The 20,223-nt window shown below is 43.2% G+C and overlaps 1 protein-coding gene across 5 annotated transcripts in view; it reads right to left on the minus strand.

The window, feature by feature from the left end:
• Positions 1-20,223, minus strand: part of LOC122930596 (beta-1,4-galactosyltransferase 3-like) — a 137,410-nt gene that overhangs the window by 20,594 nt on the left and 96,593 nt on the right. For all 5 annotated transcript variants that reach the window (XM_044284090.1, XM_044284087.1, XM_044284089.1 and 2 more), the window contains one exon: positions 14,748-14,983. In XM_044284090.1, the coding sequence (XP_044140025.1) occupies positions 14,748-14,983 (236 nt within the window). The remainder of the gene's footprint in view (positions 1-14,747; positions 14,984-20,223) is intronic.

Genomic DNA, 20,223 nt, shown 5'->3' on the forward strand with positions numbered 1-20,223 from the left:
GCGTTCGGGTCCGCTCGTGAGCCCCTTCAAACGGAGCTCACGAGCGGACCGACGAACGCTAGTGTGAAACTAGCCTTACTCTTTTATCCCTGTGGATTACAGTTGACTTTTGCCCTGTTTCCAGAGGATTCAACATTAAGCACTTCAATCAAAAGGACTCAAGCTTTATTTGAGCGTTCTATTCCATTAATAAAATTGCACTACTTTTTAAAAATGTTTACTGCAACGTAAAAAGCCTGCACCCAAAGAAAAGACTTAAACGATACCTAAGCTCTTTGTTATTCCTATGTGATATTTTTGCACTAATTGTACCAGTTTACAAGTTATGTAATGTTTAAGAATAACATGCCCATTGTGTGTATTCTCTTCTAGGTGACTCAACGTGACCTTCCTGCACCATTTGTGAAGATTGCACTTAACATTGCACTTACAAAAAAATTTAGCAACTTACTTTAGTATGCCTTATTTGACAGCTCTTATTCTCTCACCTCTTTATACGGACTGCCTTTATGCGGACACTTAATACTAATGGCCTACATCTGGAGTTATATATCCTAGGTACCCAGGTAGAACCAAGTGGTAAGTCCTGGCAGGTCCAGTAACTACATGGGTAACCCCGCTGCTTCGGGAATGGTTAGAAGTCATAGACCCCTCCTTCCCTCTTGCTATGTGTTCAGGATTGCTTCCATCCTGAGGTGTTTCTTCCAGGAATTCCATGGGATTATATGACCCTCCACCTGTGACATTGCCAGAAGTGTATGGAGACGCTAAATACCTCCCCTTCTGAGCCTTTGCCGAAGGTATGGCCCCTCAAACCTTAGAGCCACAATTTAGCTACCCTTAGTCACCATAGTGATCGTGCTATAAGCCATATTTTTCAGACTTTGGTGCAGGGAAGGGAATACAGGATAAAACCACTCTTCCATTTGCGGTCATCTCATTACATAATGGCAGGACTACAGAGTAAAGACACCCCCATGCTTTCTTTGGTGTCTAGAGGCCAGGACACTTCAAAGTCAGTCAGTAATGTTTGCTTAGTGCAGTATTTGGTTCACTGGTTATACCGAGAGAGGGAAACTGTTAATTAGGACACCCTACTCATGCGGGCAGGAACCTTGGGATAGCCGTTTTATGTTTGTCTATGTATGTCTTTATGTGTAATACACGCAGCACTTTGTACTTAATTGGGTACCCCAGAGCTAGTTCTCTTCTCCCTCCTAACCAGAAGCCGAGGGCGGCTTAACTCGTAGTAAGGGGTAATGTAACATCCCAGAGTTATGTTACGAAACTCTTTTACCCCACTACAACCTGTATAAGTGTATTTACATTGTCAAACTAATCACTTTAAACCTCACTTTAAACCTCGCTGAGGATATACATATTTATGATTGTGAATTCATGCAGTAGAAGCAAACGGATCACAGTAAGCATGAATAAAACGTAACTTTTAATATTATTTTTAAATAGTCAATGATCCACCCACTTTAGAAAAACAACGATGCAAACAAATATGTATAAAAAAATGGGAGAAAAGACAGAGTGAGGGGGAGGACAAACGCGAGGGACTCCACTATCCCTATGGGGACCCTCACTATTACCTCAACCCACAGGAACACCCTGATGGTGGATGGCCTGTGGTCCCGTACCTGCCCCGACTCTCCCTAGAAAGACCCTAAGACCTCCCAACGCGTTTCCCTTAGAAAAGGTTCATCAGGGGAGCGATAATGGGTAAAGAGACAGATAAACACACACAGTAACATATCAGTCTTGGATAAAAATTCAATAGATCACCCAATGCCGGGTACAAATATTATTCTTAATCACGGGCCATGACACCAGCTCATATAGTTATAGCAGATATACAATAATAAGATGTATCCAGGGGTCCCACCTATATAAAGGAACTCATTATTCAGATGTCACAATTGATAGTCACTCAAGCACTTGTTCCTCAGGGTCACATGTATGAAAATAACAATGTCATATGCTGTGAACCTTACTTTAGTTGTAAGCGCCTCAATCCACCAGTCAACATGCATGAAATTAATGCTACAGATCTTATTATCACTACTTATAAACTACTTCTGTTCACACCCCAAGGAGTATATATCAATTTGTTATACGGCTTAAGAAAAAGTAACGGATGTGGTCCAAAGGACCTCTTACTTGTCCTTAACTGCCTCAGGACCGCCGCACGCAGGATTGCGTCCTGGTGGCGGCCCTGTTATTCCTCCTGGACGCGCCGGCGCGTCCTCTCGCGAGAGGCAAGATTTCCTGTGAAAGCGCGCACACAGGAGTGCGCGTTCACAGGAACCGGAGGTAAACGAGTGCATCTACAGCCTGCCAGCGGCGATCATTCGCTGGCAGGCTATAGATGCGATTTTTTAACCCCAAAAAGGTATATTAGACGCTGTTCCGATAACAGCGTCTAATATACCTGCTACCTGGTCCTCTGGTGGTCCCTTTTGCTTGGATCGACCAGAGGACACAGGCAGCTCTGTAATAAGTAGAACCAATCACCACACTACACTACACCCCCCTATCACTTATTAACCCCTGATCACCCCATATAGACTCCCTGATCACCCCCCTGTAAGGCTCTATTTAGACATCCGTATGTGTTTTGCGGATCCGCAAAACACATACGGATGTCTGAATGGAGTCTTATAGGGGGGTGATCAATGACAGGGGGGTGATCACCCCATATAAACTCCCTGATCACCCCCGTCAATGATCACCCCCTGTAAGGCTCCATTCAGACGTCCGTATGTGTTTTGCGGATCCAAGGATCCACAAAACACGGACACCGCGGATCCGCAAAACACGGACACCGGCAATGTGCTTTCCGCATTTTGCGGATCCGCACATTGCCAGAACTATATAGAAAATGCCTTTTCTTGTCCGCAATTGCGGACAAGAATAGGACATGTTCTATAGGCTCTACAACAAACGCAGTGTTCCCCCGATCAGGCGCACACTTGTGTTCAGTCTGCCCCACCGCAGTGACAGAATTTTTTTTTCCTGATCACTGCAAAAACACCGTAAAATCGCTGCGGTGCTATAAAGATCACTTTTGAGGGGCATAGCCAGTTCATAGAAGATTTTTTTTTTTTGGCACAAGTTAGCAGAAATAGATTATTTTTTTTTTCTTCTTACAAAGTCTCATATTCCACTAACTTGTGACAAAAAATAAAATCTCACATGAACTCACCATACCCCTCACGGAATCCAAATGCGTAAAATTTTTTAGACATTTATATTCCAGACTTCTTCTCATGCTTTAGGGCCCCTAAAATGCCAGGGCAGTATAAATACCCCACAAATTACCCCATTTCAGAAAGTAGACACCCCAAGGTATTCGCTGAGGGGCATATTGAGTCCATGAAACATTGAACTTTTTGTCACAAGTTAGCGGAAAGGGAGACTTTGTGAAAAAAAAAAAAAAAAAACATTTTCCGCTAACTTGTGCCAAAAAAAAAAAAAATATTCTAGGAACTCGCCATGCCCCTCACGGAATACCTTGGGGTGTCTTCTTTCCAAAATGGGGTCACTTGTGGGGTATTTATACTGCCCTGGCATTTTAGGGGCCCTAAAGCGTGAGAATCCAAATGCCTAAAAATGCCCTCCTAAAAGATATTCATTGGAATTTGGGCACCTTTGTGCACCTAGGCTGCAAAAAAGTGTCACACATGTGGTATCGTCGTACTCAGGAGAAGTAGGTCAATGTGTTTTGGGGTGTATTTTTACATATACCCAAACTTTGTGTGAGAAATATCTCTGTCAAATGACAACTTTGTATAAAAAAAATTGGAAAAGTTGTCTTTTAGAGAGATGCGGCGATACCACACGTGTGACACTTTTTTGCAGCCAAGATGCACAAAGGGGCCCAAATTCCAATGAGTACTTTCAGGATTTCACAGGGTATTTTTACGAATTTGGATTCCAAACTACTTCTCACGCTTTAGGGCCCCTAAAATGCAAGGGCAGTATAAATACCCCACATGTGACCCTATTTTGGAAAGAAGACACCCCAAGGTATTCCGTGAGGGGTATGGTTAGTTCATGTAAAATTGTATTTTTTGTCACAAGTTAGTGGAATATGAGACTTTGTAAAAAAAAAAAAAAAAAAAAAAAAAAAAAAAAAAAAAAAGATAAAACATTTTCCGCTAATTGTGACAAAAAATAAAAACTTCCATGAACTCACTATGCCCATCAGCGAATACCTTAGGGTGTCTACTTTCCGAAATGGGGTCATTTGTCGGGTGTTTCTACTGTCTGGGCATTGTAGAACCTCAGGAAACATGACAGGTGCTCAGAAAGATGGAGCTGCTTCAAAATGCGGAAATTCACATTTTTGTACCATAGTTTGTAAACGCTATAACTTTTGCGCAAACCAATAAATATACACTTATTGCATTTTTTTTTTATCAGACATGTAAAACAATAAATTTAGAGAAAAATTTATATAGAAATGTAGTTTTAATTGAAACATTTTACAACCGAAAGTGAAAAATTTCGTTTCTTTGCAAAAATTTCAGTCAATTTCGATTAATATAAAAAAAAAGTTAAAATAACAGTAGCAATGAAATACCAGCAAATGAAAGCTCTATTAGTGAGAAGAAAAGGAGGTAAAATTCATTTGGGTGGTAAGTTGCATGACCGAGCGATAAACGGTGAAAGTAGTGTAGTGCAGAAGTGTAAAAAGTGGTCTGGTCATTAAGGGGGTTTAAGCTAGGGGAGCTGAGGTGGGTAAATAAATAAACTGTTGGGTCACTTAAATGGCCGCCGCTGGTGAAGGGAACCTGTGCAGAGTCGGACATCCTGGGAGCAGAATCACTGTTAGGGCCAAAAAACAGGTCTCCTCTTTTTAGGGCTTGAATAATTGTGCCATAATGTCTACATCCGGTCAGTGGAACGCACGCTGACTTCACCTGAGTGCGTTCACCGCCAGATCTTCCCCTCTGTGAAGTGCTCGCTTCACTTCCGGTAATTGGAACGCATATGCGTTCCACCTGCCGCTGACTTCCTGTCAGTGGAGCGCAATATGTGTTTCACAGCGATGCCGATAATCTAGCAGGTCCGGGAAGGAGGATATAGAGTTGATACTGCATTTCTGAGAAATTTGGCCCTGCGTTCCTCACACCTAGAGTATGGGGGGGGGGGGCAATCTGAACCTAGTAACATCTAATTAGAGTGCTATAATCTCTATTTTGAGCAAGACTACAATTGTTATATAATAACCCACCTAGCTTGGGCAGAGATGTATCATTCTATAATTGGCAGCCACATGATTCAGATAATGCCGCCACTCTCAAACCTAAAACTAAATTATATATTATATATGAATATACATAGAGACACTTCCCGTGTCGATTTAATGGCCAGATAATATCCTCAATGAACCTATTCAAGAGTCAAAGAACGGAAAAAGGTTTATTATAAAAACAGCAACACCATGTAGTCATAGTGGAAGGGGAGATCTTACATCCACATACCCTTCCTCCTCCTCTGGTCAATCCTCTACTATGCCTCCCTTGAACCAGCCCAATCTTTTATCAAGAGGCCCGGCCCCGTATCAATTGAGAAACTGACCAAAGACTGGGGAATGAGACAACAGGGAAAAGGGGATAAACTGGAAATTACTAATCCATCATCATATAAGTTAAAGGGGTTGTCCGGGTTCAGAGCTGAACCCGGACATACCCTTATTTTCACCCCGGCAGCCCTCCTGAGCCTGGCATCGGAGCATCTCATGCTCCGATGCGCTCCTGTGCCCTGCGCTAGATCGCGCAGGGCACAGGCTCTTGTGTTTTCAATAACACACTGCCGGGCGGTAACTTCCGCCCAGCAGTGTGTTCGGTGACGTCACCGGCTCTGAGGGGCGGGCTTTAGCTCTGCCCTAGCCGTTTTACTGGCTAGGGCAGAGCCAAATCCCGCCCATCAGTGCCGGTGACGTCACCGGGCTGCCTGTCAGCCCCATAGAGAACCCCGGTACGTCACCGGAACTCAGAAAAATGCCTTTGCCCTGCGCGATTTAGCGCAGGGCAAAGGAGAGCATCGGAGCATGAACTGCTCCGATGCTCATGTCAGGGGGGCTGCCGGGGGGGAAATGGAGGGCTGTCCAGGTTCAGCTCTGAACCTGGACAACCCCTTTAAGTGATGTAGAAATAAATCTTTTACAAAAAGGTTTGTCCTTTGTCCCTACAACGAGATTTCATGCCTTTACTTGGGTTAAAGACCTGCACTTATTTACGAGAAAAAACTTAAATGGCATAAATTCATGAAAAATACTGATAGACGGGTTTGTGAACAATTGGGTGTCCAAGAGTGTGATCTACCAGATATTCAGACCTTGGCAGATCTATGGGATGAGGGCTCAAGACCTCCAGGACAGGGCCCTTTTACCAAATTAAAACCAAGGAGTAAAAGACTACCGCCCCCCCGTTAAATCCAAACATATCGATATTTTTCTTGAGATGGTGATTAATGAATTGGAAAAAATACCAGATTATCCCTTATCATATTATAACATATCTAGGGAGGAGATGGAGGCTTTAACTAAATTAGAAAAAGTTGATACTATAATTATTAAGCCTGCGGATAAGGGGGGGAATCTTGTAGTTATGGACACAGACCAGTATTGTAATATGTGCAGAGCTTTGTTATATGATAGTAATTGTTATAGGATTTTGTTATCTGATTCAAAGGATATATTGGTAGCAAGTCTTAAGAACATCCTTGGTCTTGCTCTGAGATCAAAATTAATTGGAGAAACTGAATATCATTTTATGCTCCCGGTGAAGCCCTGTATAGCCACAGTCTATGGGTTGCCCAAAATCCATAAAGGGGTTAGTCCCTTAAAGGGCAGACCTATAGTCTCTGGAGTAGATTCTTTGACACGCAATTGTGGCATATACAGGGAGTGCAGAATTATTAGGCAAGTTGTATTTTTGAGGATTAATTTTATTATTGAACAACAACCATGTTCTCAATGAACCCAAAAAACTCATTAATATCAAAGCTGAATATTTTTGGAAGTAGTTTTTAGTTTGTTTTTAGTTTTAGCTATTTTAGGGGGATATCTGTGTGTGCAGGTGACTATTACTGTGCATAATTATTAGGCAACTTAACAAAAAACAAATATATACCCATTTCAATTATTTATTTTTACCAGTGAAACCAATATAACATCTCAACATTCACAAATATACATTTCTGACATTCAAAAACAAAACAAAAACAAATCAGTGACCAATATAGCCACCTTTCTTTGCAAGGACACTCAAAAGCCTGCCATCCATGGATTCTGTCAGTGTTTTGATCTGTTCACCATCAACATTGCGTGCAGCAGCAACCACAGCCTCCCAGACACTGTTCAGAGAGGTGTACTGTTTTCCCTCCTTGTAAATCTCACATTTGATGATGGACCACAGGTTCTCAATGGGGTTCAGATCAGGTGAACAAGGAGGCCATGTCATTAGATTTTCTTCTTTTATACCCTTTCTTGCCAGCCACGCTGTGGAGTACTTGGACGCGTGTGATGGAGCATTGTCCTGCATGAAAATCATGTTTTTCTTGAAGGATGCAGACTTCTTCCTGTACCACTGCTTGAAGAAGGTGTCTTCCAGAAACTGGCAGTAGGACTGGGAGTTGAGCTTGACTCCATCCTCAACCCGAAAAGGCCCCACAAGCTCATCTTTGATGATACCAGCCCAAACCAGTACTCCACCTCCACCTTGCTGGCGTCTGAGTCGGACTGGAGCTCTCTGCCCTTTACCAATCCAGCCACGGGCCCATCCATCTGGCCCATCAAGACTCACTCATTTCATCAGTCCATAAAACCTTAGAAAAATCAGTCTTGAGATATTTCTTGGCCCAGTCTTGACGTTTCAGTTTGTGTGTCTTGTTCAGTGGTGGTCGTCTTTCAGCCTTTCTTACCTTGGCCATGTCTCTGAGTATTGCACACCTTGTGCTTTTGGGCACTCCAGTGATGTTGCAGCTCTGAAATATGGCCAAACTGGTGGCAAGTGGCATCTTGGCAGCTGCACGCTTGACTTTTCTCAGTTCATGGGCAGTTATTTTGCGCCTTGGTTTTTCCACACGCTTCTTGCGACCCTGTTGACTATTTTGAATGAAACGCTTGATTGTTCGATGATCACGCTTCAGAAGCTTTGCAATTTTAAGAGTGCTGCATCCCTCTGCAAGATATCTCACTATTTTTTACTTTTCCGAGCCTGTCAAGTCCTTCTTTTGACCCATTTTGCCAAAGGAAAGGAAGTTGCCTAATAATTATGCACACCTGAGATAGGGTGATGATGTCATTAGACCACACCCCTTCTCATTACAGAGATGCACATCACCTAATATGCTTAATTGGTAGTAGGCTTTCAAGACTATACAGCTTGGAGTAAGACAACATGCATAAAGAGGATGATGTGGTCAAAATACTAATTTGCCTAATAATTCTGCACTCCCTGTACATTGATAAAATCCTGAGTCAATTTGTATCTGCATTACCATCCTACACCAGGGACACTATGGATTTTTTGAGAAAGGTGGAAACTCTCAGCTTTGACTCTGACTGCATTCTCGTTAGCATCAATGTTGAATCTCTGTATAGTTCAATCCCCCATGCCGAGAGCCTGAGGGCAACAATGTATTTCCAGAAGACTAGGGGCATACACTTTCAGAACTATAATCAATTTATCGTCGATTTAGTGGAATATGTGTTAACACACAATTTCTTTTTATTCGATTGTCACTTCCACCAGCTCAGGGGGACCACTATTGGGAGCCCTTGTGTGCCCTCATATGCTAATCTCCTCCTGGGCTGGTGGGAAGATGTCATAGTGTTCCCAGGGAATCCTGCCTGGTGGTCTGAAAAAAAATTGTTTTTTGGACTCGATACATCGATGATGTGTTTATTGCGTGGAAGGGGAGCCTTGATGAGCTTAAATCTTTCATTGGGCACCTTAATGATAACCGTATTGGTCTCCTTCACCTATGAACACCACTATGACAGGATCACCTTCTTGGATGTAGAGGTGACTAAGTGTATGGCCACAAACAGTATCTTACAATGGTCCAGCTATCATCTGTACGCCCTCAAGAAAGATATACCTAAGGGCCAGTTTTTACAAATTAGAAGGAACTGCTCAAACGTGAAGGGATACTATCAGGAGGCATTCAAACTCTAACAGAATTAGAGAAAAGGGGTATCCAGACCCAGTGTTGAGGGAGGCTTTTAAGAATGCAAGAGACCAGAATGGAAATGAACTCCTCACCCCAAAAAATAATAAGCAAGAGAAGGATGTTGGTATGATTTGATTATATCTACGTTTGACACAGCCAACAAGGGAATGAGAAATATTTTAAATGAATTCTGGCCCATTTTGAGGATGGATCCGGACCTCATAGATGTGGTCCCTCCACGTCCCAGCTTTACATTTCGAAAAGGGAGGAGCCTGCGCGACCATCTCGTGCACAGCCATTTTCTCTGACTCCAAAAAAAGAGGGTACATGGTTGGATTGCAAACCCCTGGGAATGTTCAAGCTTGTAGATACATCAACAATACGAAAATGAATATATATGTTCTGTCATGGGAAAAGAATATTACATCAGAGATTTTGTGAACTGTAGAACCAAAGGGGTAGTATACCTATGTCAATGCACATGTCCGATGGACTACGTAGGCAAGACATTTAGAGAACTGCGTCATCGGATATGTGAGCATATTAATGACATAGAAAAAAGGAAAGACACACCGATTGCTAATCATATGGTGGAAGTGCACGACGGTTATCTGGACGCCCTCAGGTTCTCGGCTTTGGAGGTCATACACGAGTCTGAGAGGAGGGGGGACTGGGACCGACAGATTCGCCAAAGGGAGTCTGAATGGATCTATCGCTTTTGGTCCCAGTCCCCGAACGGCCTCAATGAGAGACTGACATTTTCATGCTTTCTGTGAGGTCTGGTCTCCCTCGTGTATTGACTATAACGACATGGTGTTGCTGTTTTTATAATAAACCTTTTTCCGTTCTTTGACTCTTGAATAGGTTCATTGGGGATATTATCTGGCCATTAAATCGACACAGGAAGTGTCTCTATATGTACAGTGCAGACCAAAAGTTTGGACACACCTTCTCATTCCAAGAGTTTTCTTTATTTTCATGACTATGAATATTGTAGATTCACACTGAAGGCATCAAAACTATGAATGAACACATGTGGAATTATATACATAACAAAAAAGTGTGAAACAACTGAAAATATGTCATATTCTAGGTTCTTCAAAGTACCCACCTTTTGCTTTGATTACTGCTTTGCACACTCTTGGCATTCTCTTGATGAGCTTCAAGAGGTAGTCACCTGAAATGGTCTTCCAACAGTCTTGAAGGAGTTCCCAGAGATGCTTAGCACTTGTTGGCCCTTTTGCCTTCACTCCTCTGCGGTCCAGCTCACCCCAAACCATCTCGATTGAGTTCAGGTCCGGTGACTGTGGAGGCCAGGTCATCTGGCGCAGCACCCCAACACTCTCCTTCATGGTCAAATAGCCCTTACACAGCCTGGAGGGGTGTTTGGGGTCATTGTCCTGTTGAAAAATAAATGATGGTCCAACTAAACGCAAACCGGATGGAATAGCATGCCGCTGCAAGATGCTGTGGTAGCCATGCTGGTTCAGTACGTCTTCAATTTTAAATAAATCCCCAACAGTGTCACCAGCAAAGCGCCCCCACACCATCACACCTCCTCCACCATGCTTCACGGTGGGAACCAGGCATGTAGAGTCCATCCGTTCACCTTTTCTGCGTCGCACAAAGACACAGTGGTTGGAACCAAAGATCTAAAATTTGGACTCATCAGACCAAAGCACAGATTTCCACTGGTCTAATGTCCATTCCTTGTGTTCTTTAGCCCAAACAAGTCTCTTCTGCTTGTTGCCTGTCCTTAGCAGTGGTTTCCTAGCAGATATTCTACCATGAAGGCCTGATTCACACAGTCTCCTCTTAACAGTTGTTCTAGAGATGTGTCTGCTGCTAGAACTCTGTGTGGCATTGACCTGGTCTCTAATCTGAGCTGCTGTTAACCTGCGATTTCTGAGGCTGGTGACTCGGATGAATTTATCCTCCGCAGCAGAGTTGACTCTTAGTCTTCCTTTCCTGGGGCGGTCCGCATGTGAGCCAGTTTCTTTGTAGCGCTTGATGTTTTTTGTGACTGCACTTGGGGACACTTTCAAAGTTTTCCCAATTTTTCGGACTGACTGACCTTCATTTCTTAAAGTAATGATGGCCACTCGTTCTTCTTTACTTAGCTGCTTTTTTTTTGCCATAATACAAATTCTAACAGTCTATTCAGTAGGACTATCTCCACAACGCAACTGATGGTCCCAACCCCATTTATAATGCAAGAAATCCAACTTATTAACCTGACAGAGCACACCTGTGAAGTGAAAACCTTTTTTAGGTGACTTCCTCTTGAAGCTCATCAAGAGAATGCCAAGAGTGTGCAAAGCAGTAATCAAAGCAAAAGGTGGCTACTTTGAAGAACCTAGAATATGACATATTTTCAGTTGTTTCACACTTTTTTGCTATGTATATAATTCCACATGTGTTATTTCATAGTTTTGATGCCTTCAGTGTGAATATTACAATTTTCATAGTCATGAAAATAAAGAAAACTCTTTGAATAAAAAGGTGTGTCCAAACTTTTGGTCTGTACTGTATATTCATATATAATATATAATTTAGTTTTAGGTTTGAGAGTGGCGGCATTATCTGAATCATGTGGCCAATTATAGAATGATACATCTCTGCCCATGTTATGTGGTTTATTATATAACAATTGTAGTCTTGCTCAAAATAGACATTATAGCACTCTAATTAGATGTTAATAGGTTCAGATTGCCCCCCCCCCCCCCATACTCTAGGTGTGAGGAACGCAGGGCCAAATTTCTCAGAAATGCAGTATCAACTAGATATCCTCCTTCCCGGACCTGCTAGATTATAGGCATCGCTGTGGAACACATATTGCGCTCCACTGACAGGAAATCAGCGGCAGGTGGAACGCATATGCGTTCCAATTACCGGAAGTGAAGCGAGCGCTTCACAGAGGGGAAGATCTGGCGGTGAACGCACTCAGGTGAAGTCAGCGTGCGTTCCACTGACCGGATGTAGACATTATGGCACAATTATTCAAGCCTTAAAAAGAGGAGACCTGTTTTTTGGCCCTAACAGCGATTCTGCTCCCAGGATGTCCGACTCTGCTACGTTTCCCTTCACCAGAGGCGGCCATATAAGTGACCCAACAGTTTATTTATTTAAGGGCAAGTAAGAGGTCCTTTGGACCACATCCGTTACTTTTTCTTAAGCCGTATAACAAATTGATATATACTCCTTGGGGTTGGAACAGGAGTAGTATGCATCTGTGGCATGATTAGCAGTGATAATAAGATCTGTAGCATTAATTTCATGCATGTTGACTGGTGGATTGAGGCGCTTACGTCTAAAGTAAGGTTCGCAGTATATGACATCGTTATTTTCATACATGTGACCCTGAGGAACAAGTGTTTGAGTGACTATCAATTGTGACATCTGAATAATGAGTCCCTTTATATAGGTGGGACCCCCGGATACATCTTATTCTTGTATATCTGCTATAACTATATGAGCTGGTGTCATAGGCGATTAATTATCTATTCTAGAAGCCCGTGATTAAGAATAATATTTGTACTTGGCATTGGGTGATCTATTGAATTTTTATCCAAGACTTATATGTTACTGTATGTGTTTATCTGTCTCCTTACCCAATATCTCTCCCCTCATTAACCTTTTCTAGGGAAAACGCGTTGGAAGGTCTTCGAGTCTTTCTAGGGAGAGTCAGGACAGGTACGGGACCACAGGCCATCCACCATCAGGGTGTTCCTGTGGGTTGAGGCAATAGTGAGGGTCCCCATAGGGATAGTGGGGTCCCTCGCGTTAGTCCTCCCCCTCACTCTGTCTTTTCTCCCATTCTTTATACATGTTTGTTTGTATCGTTGTTTGTCTAAAGTGGGTGGATCATTGACTATTTGAAAATAATATTAAAAGTTATGTTTTATTCATGCTTACTGTGATCTATTTACATTGTCATTCTGTGTAATTTTACATCACATTCTCTCAAATGTGCATTAAAAACCTTGTTAAATGTATTTGCTGTAATTTCTATGTTCACCAGCAGGTGGCAGCAATGTGTTTAGCAGAGACTTAGACAGTTTAGTGTTTCTGAACTGGAATAGTACATTCCAGTTTAGCTCCTCCTGTATGAGCAGAAGTAGGCTGGCCCATGTCCTGCCTCATGGGGAGGAAAGGAAGTTAAGTTAGTGTGCCAGCCACCCCGGCTAGGGGAAGGCTGTGTCTGTAGGAGCTCCTAGTTCTTGGGATCCAAAGCCAGTTCTTGTCTCGGTTGAGACAATTGATCATCATTCCCAGCCTGAGCCTTGTAGCCTCAGCTGGTGAAAGCAAGCAGCCGCCTCCAGTATTCCAGGAAGAAGCATACCCTGTGAGCACAACTGAGTACTGTCCAGAGACCAGGAGAAGCTAAATTCCTACTCAGCTAGTCAGTCCCCAATACAGCAGAAGATAGTAAGCGCAGAAGATATTAATTCCTGCCACATTACAGAGCCACAAGCAGACAACTTATCCTGCAAAGAGCTCCAGGCACATGCTAGAAGCAGAAGACAGATCCCTGCCACACATTGCCAATATCTGCTGGGACCCAAGACTATTGCTGTATCTCACTTAGATGAAATCTGCATATAGTAAAGACAAGTCTGGATCTCAATTATTGCTGCAAATCCCTCAATTACTCCTACTAGCAACACACTCATTTTGTTGCAGATTAGCCGGGATCCAGGAGTCCAGCCATGCCAAGGTTGGAGACAACGTTCACACCATTACCACTACCACACAAAGACATTACACCACTCTGGCATTCCTAACCTGGTACGTAAGTTACAACACCTTAAAGGGCCCTGTGACTGCACCCTGCAATTGGCAACACGAAGAATACTATAAACTATAATTTACACCTGACCCAGCTATTGCATGTTATTGGGATCAGAGTGAATTTTAACAATCCGGCTTACTGCACAAGTGTGGGCAGAAGGTCTGATAGTAACATAAGATGGTACAATATACAATTTAACAAAACAATTAGGGCTGTGCAAACCTCATAAGAAACCCACCACCTAGACCAAGGATCGGCAACCTCCGGCTCTCCAGCTGTGGTGAAACTACCACTCCCAGCATGTACACTTGCTAGACTGTTGTTAGTACTCCCATATAAGTGAATGGAGCATGCTGGGAGTGAAAGTTTCACCACAGATGGAGTGACGAGGTTGCTGATCCCTGACCCATCCAGGTTTAGTGGGACACCAACAAGAGATTTGGCTCAGTGATTGGTTGTTTTAGATTTACATCAGTATTTGTGAGCAGGTCAGGGTGAGGATAGCTGGGAGTAAGAGGTAAGTAAATACTGTCCTTTTTAGATCATCTGTGGTCCGATTTAGGGGTCTGAATACACTTCGGGGGTTCTTTTTAAATAACCTTTTTATCTCTTTAGAAAAATAAAAATTGTAGGAGGTTCTTACCAAGAAGATTGTTTTTTTATTTACCAGGATCTTACCAATGTAAAAAGGTTGGGGACCTCTGACCTAAACCAATAAATCTATCAAAATTTACAAGAGACGATGCTGAGAAATGCACGTTACCTGATGGACCACAAATATCGTGTAGTGCAGCTGTTGGCGTTGCAGGAAGGGGTGAAGGTAGTAGAGCAAGCTTCGGAGGTGAGACTCTCTGTTCCTGTGTGGTATAATTATAGCTGTGCGGTACCTTCCAAAGCAGTGCCTGGGGCTGAAGCTACCTCCAGACGTCACATAGCGGTTCTTCATCTGGATCTTCTTCAAACTTGGCGGCTTGTTGAGCGTTATGGTTAAAGGACCAACTAAAAAGAAGAAAGCCCAAGTCACAACCAAAAAAACCTAGAAAGGATAGTCAAACCCTGGGCTCCACGCTTGGTCAGTAGTGATGGACGAACATCGGCCAGGACGTTCGCAATGGGCCCTATTCACATTAATTGCAGGCGAACCTTAAAAACCTTCAGGACATATTTGCAGCCACCAAATACTAGAAGTGCACAAATAGTGCCACAACATGGACACAGTGACATACCAGAGGGGGATCAATGGCAAAAATTCCCACAAAAATATGTATTTTAATCAGGAGCCATTTTTATGCGTCTTAAAGGGAAACTCAAAAATGTGCTCTGCTGGAGCCTAGAAAAATATTATTTTAGGCCACGGGAGTACAGGCCCCAAAAATTAGGCATTCACCTGAACAAGTGATTATGTGGCTGGAGGTATATTAGATGGTCACTGAATAACTATTTTACTGTAGGCCAGTACAGGCCCCAAAAATTAGGCATTCGCCTGACAGAAAAGAACTTGTGATGATGTGGCTGGCGGTACATTAGGTGGTCACTGGCTAAAAAATTTACTGTAGGCCAGTACAGGCCCCAAAAATTAGGCATTCACCTGACAGAAAAGGCCTTTTATGCTGCTGTATATACAGTGAGGAAAAGTAGTATTTGAACACCCTGCGATTTTGCAAGATCTCCCACTTAGAAATCATGGAGGGGTCTAAAATTCACATTGTAGGTGCATTCCCACTCAGAGACAGAATAAAAAAAAATATAAAAAGAAAAAAGAAAATCAGGAAATCACATTGTATGATTTGTAAAGAATCTATTTGTCTTGCACGGCTGAACAAAAGTATTTGAACACCTGGGAAACAGCAAGAATTCTGGCTCTGAAAGACCTGTTACTGTGCCAAAGTCCACCTTTACTCCACTCATTAATCTCACTTAGTAGCACCTGTCTGAGCTCTCTAAAGACTCCTGTCCACCCCAGTCAGTCAGACACCAACTACTACCATGGGCGAGAGCAAAGATCTGGCAAAAGACGCCAGAGACAAAATTGTGGCCCTCCACAGGCCTGGAAAGGGCTACAGGGCAATTGCCAAACAGCTTGGTAAAAATAAATCAACAGCTGGAGCAATTGTAAGAAAATGGAAGAGGATAAAGACGACTGTCAGTCTCCCTCGGACTGGGGCTCCATGCAAGATATCACCTTGTGGGGTATCACTGATAAGAAAGGTGAGGAATCAGCCCAGAACTACAAGGGAGGAGCTGGTCAATGACATGGAGAGCGGAGACCAAAGTTTCAAAGGCACACTACACCAGGGATTTCCCGATTGTACTTCTGGCGGTCGTTTTCGGTTGTGAGAACGAGACAAAGGAGCACACGGCGACATCAGATGGCGAGCCCAGGAAGGAAATAATTTTTTTTCCCCTGTTATCAGCAGAACTTAAAAGGAGACACAGTTTAATTTTCAAAAAGCAAAAAAGGCCGGCATAAGGTAATATCCTTTTCTTTACTCTCATTTTTGAGAAAGTTTTGCTCTTTGTGAACTGAAATCTGTGTACTCCAATCTGCTGGTATCAGAGGAAAAAGAAATCTATTCAAACAACCTATGTGGTTGTTGTCTGCCGCATCAAGGGGTGTGGGGATAAGGTAAGCGTTTTTCCATTGTGTTGATTGTACAGAGATTGTATGATGAGCAGTACAGGGAATTGTGTTTTTTGTAACTTCTTAACTTTTATGTTACTGTGATTTTGTAAGAGACAATTTTATAGAGGTTTATAGAGGCAGCAATTGGTTTTAGTGTGTGTATGACCATGTGCTTGTCGGCCATCTTGACCATGTGCTTGTCGGCCATCTTGACCATGTGCTTGTCGGCCATCTTAGTTAGTTTGCTATGGAAAGCGATTTGATTGTTTTTGACTAGTGTTTTGTTTTTTGTAGCAACCATTGTGGTGTTTGTTTTCTGGTAACAATCGAAAAGTATTTTTAAAGAAGTAGCAAAGTTGAAGGACACAGCGCCCATTCTTCAGGCTATGCAGGGATCTACTGATCCATGGCTGCAGGCCCAGAATTGTGTAGCAAACCTGATCAGTACCAAAAAATGGCGCAAAAGAAAAGGAAAGTATGCTCTGATTTTTGCTGCTGGGTGGATAGCGGATAAATATTAGGAGTCTTGTAGGCTGAAGCTGAGTTTGGAAGGAGAAGTGGAAGATTTAAAAGTGGAAATTCTTAAATTGAGATCTCTTGTCCAGCAGGCAGCTGAAGCTAGCCCTGAGTATGAATGTACTGTGAGGGGTAATACTGAGCTGTGCAAGGAGAATGAAAGTTTATCTGAAAGCCTGAGGCATGCACAGGGTGCTGTAAGGGAATTGCCAGAGTTATTGAAACAACCGTTGGAGAGTAATGTGTCTGGGATTAGAGGCAATGTATGGGCTGTAAGCATGGAGAAGTCTGAGGATTGTGGGTCGCATGGTGGATCTGACTCAGGAATGGAGATGGACAATGTGTCTGACCCTGGAGTTGGAAGTGTTAACACTTCAGAAGATTCCTCAGATGAGTCCGTTGTAAGTTGACTCAATACAGATCGTAATGTGGGAGCTACTCATGCTAGGATGGTTAATGTTATGCGCCAATTCAAATCGCCATGTGAAAGTTATTGTGGAGGGAGGCGAGCTATCCTTTGTTTCGCATGCAGGGAATACGGTCACATTGCACGATATTGTAATGTTGCTAATGGCAACAGACACAGGTATGTTAAGTACCCCAGAACCACACCTAGAAGTAAAGTGGCTTATTCGGCGAGGTGGGGTAATGGTCCCAGATATGCTTCTTTGCAAAGGCAGAGAACCCAGGGACAGCCAAGATCTTGGATCAATGAAGCGGATTTTAAATCACAATATGAACGGTTAAAATGTGAAAGAAACCGGTTTTGGGACCTTGTGATGTTAAGTCCTGCTTCTCTGGTCAAATGAATCTGAAGCTGTTTGGGGCTGGGCAAATTAACATTTCAATTACTGGCTGGGTAGGAATTTCTCCTGTACGGTTTCAGGGGAACCCTCCAGGACATTGATTTGTTAATTCAGTCCTATACAATTGTATGTGTTCCTAAGGGTTTAGTTTTTGTATGCGTTTTGGTTAAGGTAGAATTAACTTTTTACTAAAGCTCAATGTATGTAATCAAGTGTTTTTTTCCTTTTTATTTTTCAGTTATATTTGTCTATTTTTGTTTGGGTATTTCTTTGATTAATTTACATTTACATTTTTCTTCTTTTACTAATTCATTTTTATTTTTTAGGTTTTTATTTAAGTTTCTTTCAGTTTTCCTTACTAATTCATTATTATTTTTTCCTTTCTCATATATTGGAGCTTTTCTCTTTTTAGCTCCCTCTCTTTTCTCTGTAGATTTGGTTAGGAGTACTGTGGGTCTCATGATATTGTGTGGGAACTACTGTCTGAATTCAAGGGTTGCTGCTGAGCGAGAGGTTTTTGATCAGTCGCTGCAAAAAGGGCTTCATGTGCTGTTCAGCTTGACTATATAGAATCATATCGGCAAAGGAAACGGAGTTGATGAGCATTTTTTTTTAAGGAGACAAGGTGATATATATCACTTGGGCATACCAATAGCTGTGTGAGTAACCCCATTCCCCACAGGAGTACTGTGCGTTTGTTCTCTGTGCACCCCCTTTTTCCTCTCCAGGTCAATTGGAAGCCCTATCCTGTGGTCAGGTCACTATTCAGAGCCAAAACTGAGGCTGGTATATCTCATTAGGAGACTCAGAGGGCCGCCGTGTGTCGGCGAGAGCCCTTTTCCTCACACTGATTACTCCTTTTCCTGAGGTCTATCTAGGGTGAACGGAGTCCGTGTGTCGGTGCCAGAAACCCTAGGGCAACTCAGAGGCGAACGGAGGGGAGTAACAGCCGCCCAGCGTGTCTCGCAGGGCAGTCCTAGCGTAGGTCGCAGGACAATTCCTTGCGTAGGTCGCGGGAAAATTCCTTGCGTAGGTCGCGGGAAAATTTATGTAGGGAAAAATTAGGGATCAGAAGGGTACCACTTCTGACTACTATAGGACAGCCAAGCAGTACATGAAATCCATCTATGGAGGAGGAGTTGTTAAGCCCCCTCAAAGATTGGCACCAAGGGACTGGAGGTTCAGAGTGGACCATCCCCAAAGAAGGGACCTTTGAGGTCTGGATTGGGAAAAAGTTTGTCTGTAAATTCCCCACTAGACTCCAAAGCCATGGTTCCCTCCAGAAAGCAGAACTGTCGCTGCACAAATCCATCGATCTCCAGCAACAGGACATTCAAAAGTCCCAGACAGTGCGGACTAACACTGTCATGTACTCCCGTCCCGCTAAGACTGCAGAGTCCAAGAAAAGCGCTTTTCTCTTTCTCTCTCATCCCTCCGTCATCTCTCCATCTAACCTTGAGACGATGCACCATGTTTAATCCAACTTCTCTTCGTCCTGGTTTTAAGGACGATGAGAAGGGGGGAAAGTGGTGCAGAAATCAACGATCTTCAAACTTTCTAACCTCTCAAATGTCAATCAATCACAACTGCCTTTTCTTTGCTGGTACTTGGGTCAGATTTTTGCAAAGCAGGTAAAAATCACGGCCGATCCATGGCCTGAATGTTCCGCTGTAACCCTTTTATTCTATCAGGTATGCCTCCAGGCAGCCCCATGGGTTATCACCCGATGTCCACCACTGGGTTCGGGACTCTCTCCCGGACCCAGACTCAATAACCAGTGTTCATTTTTAGTCAACCAGGTAATTGGGTCGTGCTAAAGAAACATCCGAGGACAGGATTAGAGCCAAGAGATCTTGGGCCATTCCAGGTGCTGCTGATGACGACAACCTCTCTGAAGTTCGAGGGACGAGACAACTGGATCCACACCGGTCACTGCAAGAAGCTGCTCAACTAAGTCAAAGAATGCAGAGTATCACTTTTGTTTATTTGTTTCAAGGAGGCATTTGTTGATGGACGATATTAATATTAGCTCTGGCTCCTGCTCCTCGCTTGTTAATCCTGTATGGGTGTCCGGGCAGCTAGGCGACCCGTAGATTTGGGACCCTCCAGTTGTTAGGAAGGTAGATGGTTATGCCAGGCTAGCAGACACCATTGACAAGGGTCAGGCCCATACTGACAGGAGCAGGGCAGGGGCGGAGCTATGACAAGTGAGAGTCAGAATCCTTTTTAAAACTTTGGGAGGTCTTGGGGCTCACTGGTTTTCCATTGGATCCGGGCGAAAGGAAATAGGACAT

This window comes from Bufo gargarizans, chromosome 3 (genome assembly GCF_014858855.1).
Source record: "Bufo gargarizans isolate SCDJY-AF-19 chromosome 3, ASM1485885v1, whole genome shotgun sequence".
NCBI lineage: Eukaryota > Metazoa > Chordata > Amphibia > Anura > Bufonidae > Bufo > Bufo gargarizans.